The sequence below is a fragment of the Microcaecilia unicolor genome, chromosome 2 (assembly GCF_901765095.1).
Source record: "Microcaecilia unicolor chromosome 2, aMicUni1.1, whole genome shotgun sequence".
Classification (NCBI taxonomy): domain Eukaryota; kingdom Metazoa; phylum Chordata; class Amphibia; order Gymnophiona; family Siphonopidae; genus Microcaecilia; species Microcaecilia unicolor.
Window position 1 is genome coordinate 644,809,764 of NC_044032.1, and position 12,612 is coordinate 644,822,375.

The 12,612-nt window shown below is 43.2% G+C and overlaps 1 protein-coding gene across 2 annotated transcripts in view; it reads right to left on the reverse strand.

The window, feature by feature from the left end:
- The window catches only part of PLK4 (polo like kinase 4), a 76,478-nt gene that overhangs the window by 33,370 nt on the left and 30,496 nt on the right, over positions 1-12,612 (reverse strand). For both annotated transcript variants that reach the window (XM_030191753.1, XM_030191752.1), the window contains exons 9-10: positions 9,648-9,750; positions 3,310-3,459 (exon numbers count right to left, since the gene is read on the reverse strand). In XM_030191753.1, coding sequence (XP_030047613.1) covers positions 3,310-3,459; positions 9,648-9,750 — 253 coding nt within the window. The remainder of the gene's footprint in view (positions 1-3,309; positions 3,460-9,647; positions 9,751-12,612) is intronic.

The following is a 12,612-nucleotide window of genomic DNA, read 5'->3' on the forward strand; positions in this document are numbered from 1 at the left end:
GAGCTCCCGGAGATTCTACACTGCGGCACGCGCGACACCGGAGCAGTTTACCCGCCATCCAAACACGAGGGCAAACCAAAAAACAATGCCGCGTGAGCCGGATCCAAAAAACTTTCACTCACTCAACACACTCGCGCTGCTCTCACGCTCTAACAACGAACTGAAACCCCGTTCGTTCCGAGCAGGAGAAAATTCACTGTTGCCCTTAAAGAGACAGTAACATTAAATTGGCAGCTGAGAATTGTGAGGCACTCAAGCCTACAGTACCAGGAAAGCAGCCGAGGCACAAAGCTGCCAAGTTCTCAAACAGAGAGCAGCACAGGGGGAGGGACCCAAAATAGGTGTGACACCCCAGGGGGAAAACACTGGGCCCCACCGGACCCAGGGCCCCGAAGCACTTATTATTCTGCTTTTTTTTTTTTTTTTTTTAATTAACACACGTACAGGGATGCCAAGCAACAGAAAATAGTCAGGAACCCCACCAGTCCCCGTGACCTAGTATCCAAACTACCTCACCAGACTATTGAAGACTGCACAGGCTGTCCTTCTACCTCTGCTGAGACTGAGAAAATACTGGCTAGTGGATGTACTGCACAGGTTATATATACAGTATTCAAAAGCTCAGTGTTTCTCAGTCTCCCTCTGCTGGTAGGAGGACATAACCCACGCGTCTTGACCGGTCTGGAGGGTCGTGGAGGAAGCTGGGCTTGATGGACCTTTGGTCTGTTCCAGTATGGCAATTCTTATGTACTTACAGAGATCTACGAAGTCCTGAGTATTACAGATAAACACGAATCAATTTTTTACTCTTTCATAAAGCACAAAGACCAGGGCACATTCAATTAAGTTACATGGTAATACTTTTAAAATAAATACGAGGAAATATCTTTTCACTCAATGATTCAGCACATAACAAATAAGATTTCCCCTCCCCCCCACTGTGTTGAACACATGTAAAAGCAAGGAGAAATGGGTTGTCATCCCTTTCTATCAGCAGATGGAGGTAGAGAAAACTGAAATCTACCAGAGATCACTGTAAGCTGCGGTGTTCCTGGAACAATCCAATATGCATCTGTCCAAGCAGCAGAAGGCCCCTTTTTGTAACGCACCCAGCCCCATCATCACTGTAGCTACAATGATATGCAAGTGAGGAAAACACTACAGAGTGGCACTCGCTACAGTGCATATACTAGAGAACAGCCATCTCATGGGAATAGTGAAAACAGTATCGGAATTCAAGAGAGCTTGACACAAATACATAGGATCTCTAAGGGAGTGATAAGGAGAAATACTATAATACCTCTATATCGCTCCAAGGTGTGACTGCACCTTATTGCGTTCAGTTCTGGTTGCCGTATCTTGAAAAAGATATAGCGGAATTAGAAAAGGTTCAAAGAAGAGTGGTAAAGGAGATGGAACTCCTCTTGTATGAGGAAAGGCTAAAGAGGTTAGGGCTTCACAGCTTCGAAAGAGACAGATGAGTGGATATACGGTCGGGGTCTACAAAATCCTGAGTAGTGTAGAATAAGTAGAAGTAAATCAATTTTTTTACTAGTGTAATGGTGGGGGGGGGGGGGGAGATGGCTCAGTGGATTCAGTTAGATAGCTACACTCTTATTTAGGCAAAACAAAGTTAAAAAAATAATTTAATTTAAATGTGAAATCAAAATAGGATGCAACAAATGCAAAGCAGGGTCATCTAAATAACTCCAACAGGTCAGGATGTAACTGCAGAAGTACAAAAAGGTCCTTCAAGAAGCTAGTAATTTGCTCTTTATGTCATTCTCTTTGAAAATTTAATAAAAGAAATTTGGAAAAACAAAAACAATTAAAAGTAAATCACCATGTTCAAATACCTAAGAGAGTCCAGTACTTTCACTGGATGTCCAAACAAAACTGGAATCTGGGTAGGCCGAGTAGGGCAGCCCATGATCCATACTGTAGTTTTCAATATTAAGAATTAAACTGTTCTGTGAGCCAACGGACCACAGGATGAAGATACTGCTGTAAAGGCACAAAATCTGGGGCAGCAGATGAAGTGTATGTCAAGAGGAGGATATTATACACATAAAAATACACACCGATCCCCAAATCCTCTATAATTGTGACCAGTGGACTCGTGTGCTGCACTAGAAATCCTACAGCTGAACAGAACAAAGAGTGATGGCAACAATTCACAATTCAGAAGCATTCACAATGTGTTTAGGTTTTCTCCTGCAGGACAAATTAAAGGTACATCGGTGCATTACATAAGATACTTTCAAATAATCTCTCTATATAAAACGCACCTCCAACATTCTAATGAAGCCGGAAGCCAGAAGTAGTGTGTAGTTGTGTAGATCGCTGTTTGCCCATAAGTGTCTGCCCCGCCCTCGCATCACAACGTGATGACATTGAGAGCAGAGCAATGACACTCACCGAATCGCATCGCTCACCCTATGCACGTCACACGCAACAGCTGACCAACCACAGGTGGGAGGGCAGGTGCACAGTGGCGAATCGATGGGGCAGGGGAGACAGGAGATTCGCTGGTGCCTGGAAGGGGGGGGAACGGTCCAGGGAGAGAAGAGCATCGGTGGGGGCAAGGGAAAACGGAGAATTGCTGGGTGGCTGGAGGGGGGCCACAGGAAAAACTAGAATCGCTGGGTGTCTGGAGGGGGGCAGGGGAGAGAGGACAATCGCTGGGTGGCTGGAGGGGGGAGCCGGGGAGAGAGGAGACTCGCTGGGTGGCGGGAGGGGGGGCAGGGGAGATAAGAGCATCCCTGGGTGGCTGGAGGGGGAGCAGGGGACAGAGCAGACACACTCGCACCCAGCAGTCTCACTCTGTCACGAACACATTCACTCTCTCTCTCTCACACACAGTCATTCTCACACACACTCTCAAACATACACACTCCGACAAAAACCTTGCTAGCGCCTGTTTCATTTGTGTCAGAAACAGGCCTCATTTACTAGTATTTAATAAAGTGGTATATTAATTTCACATGGACCATCCAAACAATCAAATCATACAGATTATCCTACTATCACACAGAATAAACAGTGGTTTCCTAAAGAATTAGAACTGTCCAAGATTGACTAATGCTATTTCCTTTGCTGTAAAGACCCTCTGAGTGCAACACAGAAAAAGGGGACACAAGAAAAAAAAAAAAAAAAGAGTTAAAACTGCAACAAATGTATCCATGAAGCAGCATGTACCACCAGATAAAATTGTCGGTGCCATAATGTGCCCTTAATATAAAGTCTGGCATGCAATTATGGTACTGTGAAGGCACAATCTAGGAGTTAACTTTCAATTCAAATACTTACCATCATAGAAACAGATTTCAGCATCTGCATTGGGAAAGTTCTCCATTAACATGCATTTAGAATATCTGGTGTAGTACGTAACCTTTGGAGTTTTGGATCTTACAAGCTGTATGAACTTCGATGCATACTGGTATTTCTTCCAGTATTTATCTGAAAGAAAATTACACAAAATTAAATATTTTAATATGAATACTTTTTCTGAGTCCAGAATCTCTTGTGCAAACATCAAGTTACTCTTCACAAAATTGTATTTTCTAAGGAAAAGAAAGAAAGGTAAGGAAACATACCAAGAATTGTCAAAACAGGAAAGCACAAGGAAGGATTTGCGAAAATCTGCAGCTTTCACACCATAGTAACATAGTAAATAACATTAGATAAAGACCTGAACAGTCCATCCAGTCTGCCCAACAAGATAAACTCATTTACACGGTATGCAATACTTTATATGTATACCCGAGTTTGATTTGTCCTTGCCTTTCTCAGGCACAGACCGTAAAAGTCTGCCCAGCACTGTTCCTGTACTAAATGTTCTGAAGCTAACGTCGAAGCCCCTTAAAATTTACACTCCAGCCCATCAATATCTATTCAGCAACGACCAAGGCACAGCAAATGCCATCTTAGTTCTCACTTTTATTGCATAACTTTTGGGTCCTCTACCCTTTGAGTATTGCATAAACATAAAAAACAAACACACAACCACAGCCAAGCCACAATTCCCATCTGACCCTCTACAAGAGAGTCAGATTACATTACTTCAAACTCTTGCCAGATGTGTTTCCTCACCAAATTGGCAACATATTTTTGGTATTGAAGACAGACAAAAAAATAAAGACCCATAGTTACAGTATTTTATTTATTTTATTTTTATTTATTGCATTTGTATCCCACATTTTCCCACCTATTTGCTGGCTCAATGTAGCTTACAGAGTCCTGTTATGGCTTTGTCATTCCAGGACGTCAAATACAATTAGTGATGTAAAAATATTAAATAAGGGAAAGAAGAAAAGATTTAGGCGGATATGTATAGAAAGTAGACTTTCCTAACTGGGTGGGTTGGCGAGGTGATTTAGTAAGGTTATGGGTTCTCTTTGTAGGCCTTGTTGAAGAGATGTGTCTTCAGAGATTTACGAAAGTTGGTTATTTCGAAATAGTTTTCAAGGTAGTAAGTATTGCATTCCACAACTGCGTGCTCATGTAAGAGAAGGTAGTGGCATGCATCAGCTTGTATTTTAGTCCTTTACAGCTGGGGAAGTGTAGATACAGAAATTTGCGGGATGATCTTTTGGCATTTCTGGGAGGCAGGTCCACGAGGTTTAGCATATAGGTGGGGGCGTCTGCGTGGATGATTTTGTGAACAATCGTGCAGATCTGGAACAAGATGCGTTCCTTGAGTGGGAGCCAGTGAAGTTTCTCTCTTAGGGGTTTTGCACTTTCATATTTAGTTTTTCCAAATATGAGTCTGGCGGCAGTATTTTGGGCTGTTTGGAGTTTTTTTTTGATAGTCTGTTCTTTGCATCCAGCATACAGTGCGTTGCAGTAGTCCAGGTGACTCAGTACCATTGACTGTACCAGCGTACGGAAGATGTATCTCGGGAAGAAAGGTTTTACTCTTTTGAGTTTCCACATGGAGTGTATATTTAAAAAGGTGGAAGTTGTATAAACAATGCCGGAAAACACAAATTCCTTTTTGTCCTGATAGACTAGTACAGTCAAGCGAGTTATATCGCCTGACCAAGGGTTAAAAAAAAAAAGAAAAAAAAAGAAAAAGACAACTCGGTGACTCAGTATAAGAGGTTGTACAGTCCTAGAACTTGCAGGTATTTATCTGCCTCCAGCAGATGGTACAGTGTAGTTTCAGGCAGGACTCCAAGAGGCACATTCTACAGAGTACGGCCCGGTAAGTAAGCTGCTCAGGGATCAGGCTATGGCCTGATTGAGTGGGAGAAGCTTAGGCTCTCATGCTCCAAGCCTCAGCCCACAGACCTTGGTTTGGTCAGGCAGTAGCTGCTTGGAAAGTCCCAGTCCGCAGATGTCCTGGGGCCCCAGGCCAGGACCAGGAGGCCATCATCTGGAGAATGTAGCAGTTGATGTTGGCACCACAAGCTATAGCCAGTTCGAGGGGGGAATATTGGGATTGTTCCCAATTTTTTTTATATGAAATAAAAACCATTTCTATCTCCCCCCCCCCCCCCCCCCTCAGGAGACAACACAGTGATGTGTACACATATTTCCCGGTATCAGCTCTCCTGTGCTGAGTGGGTGGAGCTACTGGACACAAAGTGTACACCAAGTTCAGCTCTAGCTAATGCTCTACCTGCAGGGGATTCTGGTTGGCATTGGCCTTGCAATAACTTCAAACCTCTGGAAGTTGGGTGCGCTAGTAAGCAGGCAGCTACAGTAAATGGCTCGTGCCTAAGAACATAAGCGTTGCCATACTGCCCAGGATTCTATGGTGTTCATGCCATTCGTGATTTTGGAGGTGATTTCCGATGGGTTATTTTTGAAAGGGCTATAGACTAACGTCATCGGCATATATTTATTTGTTGCATTTGTATCCCACATTTTCCCACCTATTTGCAGGCTCAATGTGGCTTACATAGTACCGTAGAGGCGTTCGCCAGTTCCGGTATGAACAAATACAAAGTGATGCTGTGGTAGAATAAGGTTCATGTGCAATTGTGTTGCAGGGTACAAGCATTTAAGTTGGGTTGGTAGGGTATGCCTTTTTGAACAGGTTAGTTTTTAGTGATTTCCGGAAGTTCAGGTGGTCGTATGTTGTTTTCACGGCTTTTGGTAATGCATTCCATAGTTGTGTGCTTATATAGGAAAAACTGGATGCATAAGTTGATTTGTATTTGAGTCCTTTGCAGCTTGGGAAGTGGAGATTTAGGTATGTTTGTGTTAATCCTGTTGCGTTTCTGGTTAGTAGGTCTATGAGGTCTGTCATGTATCCCGGGGCTTCGCCGTAGATAAATTTATGAACCAGGGTGCAGATTTTGAAAGCAATTCGTTCTTTGATTGGGAGCCAGTGCAGTTTTTCTTGAAGGGGTTTGGCGCTTTCAAATCGAATTTTCCAAATATAAGTACTACTACTACTACTACTATTTAGCATTTCTATAGCGCTACAAGGCGTACGCAGCACTGCACAAACATAGAAGACAGTCCCTGCTCAAAGAGCTTACAATCTAATAGACAAAAAATAAAGTAATCAAATCAAATCAATTAATGTGTACAGGAAGGAGAGGAGGGTAGGTGGAGGTGAGTGGTTACAAGTGGTTACGAGTCAAAAGCAATGTTAAAGAGGTGGGCTTTCAGTCTAGATTTAAAGGTGGCCAAGGATGGGGCAAGACGTAGGGGCTGCCGTGTTTTGAGTGGTCTGGAGTTTCTTTATGATTTGTTCTTTGCATCCCGCATAAATTCCATTGCAGTAGTCTACTTGGCTTAGTACCATTGATTGTATCAAGTTGCGGAATGTTTCCCTCAGGAAGAATGGTTTCACACATTTGTTTTTCTACATTGAGTGGAACATTTTCTTTGTTGTAGTTTTCACTTGGTTCTCTAGTGTGAGGTTATGGTCGATTGTAACGCCGAGAATTTTCAGGCTGTCTGAGATAGGGAGGGTGTAATCTGGGGTGTTTATGTTTATGGGTTTGTTCGTATTGTATTGGGATGAGAGGATGAGACAGTGTGTTTTTTTCTGTGTTGAGTTTTAGTTGACATGCATTTGCCCATGAGTTCATGATGTTCAAGCTGAGCTTGATTTCGCTGGCGATTTCTATCAGGTCATGTTTGTAAGGAATGTATATTGTGACACTGTCTGCGTAGATGAAAGGGTTAAGGCCTTGGTTGGATAAGGACTTGGTTAGTGGGGTCATCATTAGGTTGAAAAGGATCGGTGATAGTGGTGATCCTTGAGGTACTCTGCAGTCTGCTTTCCACGGTGATGATATGTTTGAGCTTGACTTCACTTGATATGTTCTAGTGGTTAGGAAACCCTTGATCCAACTGAGTATGTTTCCACCAATCCCGAAGTAATCTAGGAGTCTTAGTAGTATTTTATGGTTTACCATGTTGAACGCACTAGACATGTCGAATTGGAGGAGAAGTATGCTATTACCTGTTGTTATTTCCTGCTTGAATTTGTCTAGGAGGGTAATTAGTACTGTTTCAGTGATATGGAGGGGGTGAAATCCTGATTGTGAATCATGTAATATTGTGAATTTGTTTATATAATCAGTAAGTTGTTTGACTAGCAGTGCGATAGATGCTACTGGGCAGTAGTTAGTAATTTCGTTTATTTTCCTTGGGGTCTTTTAGTATTGGGGTGAGTAGGATGTTGCCATTTTGCTTAGGGAAGAGACCTTGTTGAAGCAGGTAGTTTAAGTGGGATGTGAGGTCTGCTATGAAGGTTAAACCCTTGTATGGATAAGGATCTGGCTAGTGGGATCATCAATAGGTTGAATAACACAAGTGAGAGTGGAGGAGTGGCCTAGTGGTTAGGGTGGTGGACTTTGGTCCTGGGGAACTGCGTTCGATTCCCACTTCAGACACAGGCAGCTCCTTGTGACTCTGGGCAAGTCACTTAACCCTCCATTGCCCCATGTAAGCCGCATTGAGCCTGCCATGAGTGGGAAAGCACGGGGTTCAAATGTAACAAAAAAAAAAGAAAAAAAAAAAAGAGTAGTGAGCCCTGTGGGATTCCGCATTCCAAGGTAGGGAGATTATAGAATTTGACTTTACTTAGTAAGACCTGGTGGTCAGGAATCCCTTCACCCATGTGAGTATTTTCCCTCCAATTCTTAACTTATCGAGTATTCTTAGTAGGATTCGGTGGTCCACCATGTCAAATGCCCTCGATATGTCAAACTGGAGTAGGAAGATGTTTTTGCCTGTTGCGATTTCATGTCTAAATTTGGCCAGGAGTGTGATCAGAACTGTTTCAGTGCTATGATGGGTTCTAAATTCTGATTGTGATTCATGCAGTATGAAGAATTTGTTAATGTATTCTGTTAGTTGTTTGACCACTATATCTTCCATCAACTTGGTCACTGGTATTGATGCAATCGGTCTGTAATTTGAGATTGTTGGGGTTTTTTTCTTGGTGTCTTTTAGGATAGGTGTGAGCAGAATGTTTCCCTTATTCAGTGGGAATAGTCCTTCATGGAACATGAAGTTTAGATGGGATGCGCGTTCTTCTATGAAACGCTTAGGGGGTGTTTTCATAATGTAGGGACATGTATCTAGTAAGCAATGAGCAGAAGAGAAATTTGTCCAGGTCCGGTCCACAGGTGTTCTCAATAGGTAAGACACTGACAGTGACAGTGTTAGAGGCTGTTCCACTCCTATACGCCTCCAAAGGGAACCAGCCAATTTAGGGCCAACAACATCACAGAAGTCACTTGCAGAAGCCACACTTTGCAATAAGGCTGTCCCACTGAGCAAAACCAGAGCCAACACTCCTTCTGACAGTTCCAGCTGCATTTACCTCTATAATGGCTTCACTTCTGTGCTTTGGGGGACTGCATCAAAACTCTGGACTGAAGGAATAATCCCCTCCCCCAGCAGGCACTAGCTCTCCAAAGCACTGCATCCTTTGCAAAGCTCCCTCCAATGCAGCTTCACAAATTGATCAAGAGTCTGTTGTCTGGGGCACTGGAACCATCCTCAGTGGGAAAGATACATACCTTGCCCTTCCGATTCCAACTCTGATCAGCAGAGCTCACACCACTGCATGTGCTCCTGACGACATCTTAACTCCTCCCCCTCCTGTCTAGCACTCTCCCTTGATCCAACTCTCTGATCACCCAGTAGAAGAAATTATCAGATTCATCTGACAAGACCTGGCTCCAGCAAAGCCATGCTACCTTTGATCCTGCAAACCATTGGATTCCAGAAATCCCACTATCCTGTTTTAGGAGTTCATACTAGCCAGCTTGTAGTTCCCAACTTCTACTTTTCTAGAGAGGGACTATATCTGCCCTTCTCCAGTTCTCCAAGACAACTCCCAATTCTAAAGCACTAGTCAAAAAGTCAGACCGCAGAGCCTCCAGAACATCCCCAATTCCTTCAATACCTGCAGGTGTATTCCATCTGGCCCCATTGATTTGTCTACCTTTAGTTTAGTTAACTCTCACAAACACAATCTTATGAAAATTGTTTTGTCTACCTCACTTCCATTCCTATTTGTGATTGCCTTCTCCAGTCCTGCTCCCAGCCCCTCATCTTCAAATTTCTCTCTTGAAAGAGTTAAACATAACTGCTAAGAGCAGATCAAAGGTTTTAAATTTACAGCTTCCTCTTTTCTATAAATTTGTATTTGAAGAGAAGCCTGACATCACCTGGTAAATTGTCAAAGCTGTAAATACGAATGTCTTCTGATGGCAAAGGTGGTAGATCAGCTAAGGGGAAGCCTCTTCCTTCATTTGGATGATAAACAGTTATCTAGGGGAAAAAAAAAAAAGAGAAAGGAATTACAAAATCACATTGTATAATTATAAGAAGACAAAATATACCCTACAGACACATAGAGCATAGATCACTTTATCAAGAAGTTAGTCTCATTCTGCAAGGTTTATCTGCAGTACTAGAAAATTCAACATCTAAAACTTGGTGCTCGGTATCTGCCTGAGCCAAACAGAAGCTGACGTCACTGCAGTCAAAGGCTGCTCTTCACTCACATAGAAGATGGAGGAGAGGAAAAGAGATAAACATAGCTGGGAGGAGATGGCTAAAGAAAGATAAATATTAACCAAATATTTAAAGCAAAAACACAAATACACAGCAAAATAACAGTTACACACCTGTAGCAGGTGTTCTCAGAGGACAGCAGGATGACTATCTAGCATCGACAGGTGATGTCACTGACAGAGCTCCAACATGAAGACATGCCTCAGCGTTCCATTTCTAGAAGCTTTTAGAAGAGATGAACTGCGCATGCGTGCACAACTTCCAACCTGCCATCATGACATGGGACCAATCAATCTAATAAAAAGCTGACAGAATTCAACTCCAAGGAGAGGTGGGCAGGGCAGTATGGATATTCACCCTGATGTCCTTGGAGAACACCTGCTACAGGTGAATAACCAGCTTATTTTTGAAAGAGAAAGATGCCCATATTTTGACCCAAATCAGGAGATGAGCGTCTTTCTCCCTTGGGCACCCAAATCGGTATAATCGAAAGCCGATTTTGGGCGTCTTCAACTGCAATCTGTCACGGAAACGGGCAAAATTGACGGGGGTGTGTCGGAGGCGCGGTGAAGGCGGGACTGGGGCATGTTTATCGGCCGAGGAGAGATGGGCCCCTCGGCCGATAATCGAGAAAAGGTGAAATTAGGCCTTACCTGCTAATTTTCTTTCCTCTAGATCCTCCAAGACCGTTCAAGACGCTTGGGTTATGCACTCCTACCAGCAGAGGGAGACTGAGAACACTAAAACTTCTTATACAAGTAGCCTGTGTAGACCTTCTACTAACCAGTAAAACAGTAACAAAGGATATATCTCCAAATGTTGCCCGGGAGGGAAAGGTTAGGACAGCTGTTGTACTTGGTGATTCGATCATTAGGCATATAGATAGCTGGGTGGCTGGTGGACGTGAGGATCGCCTGGTGACTTGCCTGCCTGGTGCGAAGGTGGCGGACCTCACGCGTCACCTAGATAGGATTTTATATAGTGCTGGGGAGGAGACGGCTGTCTTGGTACATGTGGGTACTAATGACATAGGAAAATGTGGGAGAGAGGTTCTGGAAGCAAAATTTAGGCTCTTAGGTAGAAAGCTGAAATCCAGATCCTCCAGGGTAGCATTTTCTGAAATGCTACCTGTGCCACGCGCAGGGCCCAAGAGACAGGCAGAGCTCCAGAGTCTCAATGCGTGGATGAGACGATGGTGCAGGGAGGAGGGCTTTAGATTTGTTAGGAACTGGGCAACATTCTGGGGAAGGGGGAGCCTATTCCGAAAGGATGGGCTCCATCTCAACCAGAGTGGGACCAGGCTGCTGGCATCGGCGTTTAAGAAGGAGATAGAGCAGCTTTTAAACTAGAAATGGGGGGAAGGCCGACAGTCGCTCAAAAGAGCATGGTTCGGGATAAGGTATCTTTCAAAGATATCACCATAACAGGGAAGATAGAGTATCCTGATAGTGAGGTTGCAAAAGAGATTGTAGTAGATCGGGTATCTTTAAATAACAATAAAAATCAGACAAAAGATTGCCAATTAATACTGTCAAGTACTAAGCATGATGTACTTAGGAACAACAAACATAGTTTGAAATGTCTATATGCGAATGCCAGGAGCCTAAGAAATAAGATGGGGGAGTTGGAATATATTGCACTAAATGAAAAATTAGATATAATAGGCATCTCTGAGACCTGGTGGAAGGAGGATAACCAGTGGGACACTGTCATACCGGGGTACAAATTATATCGTAGTGATAGGGTGAATCGGATTGGTGGAGGGGTAGAATTGTATATTAACGAGAGCCTTGAATCAAATAGATTGAAAATTCTGCAGGAAACAAAACACTCCTTGGAATCACTGTGGATTGAAATTCCATGTGCAAAGGGGAAAAGGATAGTGATAGGAGTGTACTACCGTCCGCCTGGCCAGGACGAACAGACGGATGCGGAAATGTTAAAGGAAATCGGGGACGCAAACAAACTGGGCAACACAATAATAATGGGGGATTTCAATTACCCGCATATAGACTGGGTTAATGTAACATCTGTACACGCAAGGGACATAAGATTTCTTGATGAAATCAAGGACAGCTTCATGGAACAGCTAGTTCAGGAGCCGACAAGAGAAGGAAAAATACTGGACTTAGTCCTTAGTGGTGCTCATGATCTAGTGCAGGGGGTAACGATACGAGGGCCGCTTGATAACAGTGATCATAATATGATCGGTTTTGATATTGGCATTGAAGGAAGTGAAACTAGGAAATCAAGTACGCTAGCGTTTAACTATAGAAAAGGTGATTACGACAAAATGAGAAAAATGGTGAAAAAAAGACTGAAAGGAGCAGCTCGCAGAGTAAAAAACTTGCATCAGGCGTGGATGCTGTTTAAAAACACCATCCTGGAGGTTCAGGACAAATATATTCCACGTATTAGAAAAAAGGGAAAAAAGACTAAACGTCAGCCGGCGTGGCTAAACAGCAAGATAAAGGAAATCATTAGAGCCAAAAAACAATCCTTCAGAAAGTGGAGAAGAGAACCAACTGAAAGTAACAGGATAGATCATAAGGAATGCCAAGCCAAATGCAAAGCGGAGATAAGGAGGGCAAAAAAGGACTTTGAGAAGAAATTAGC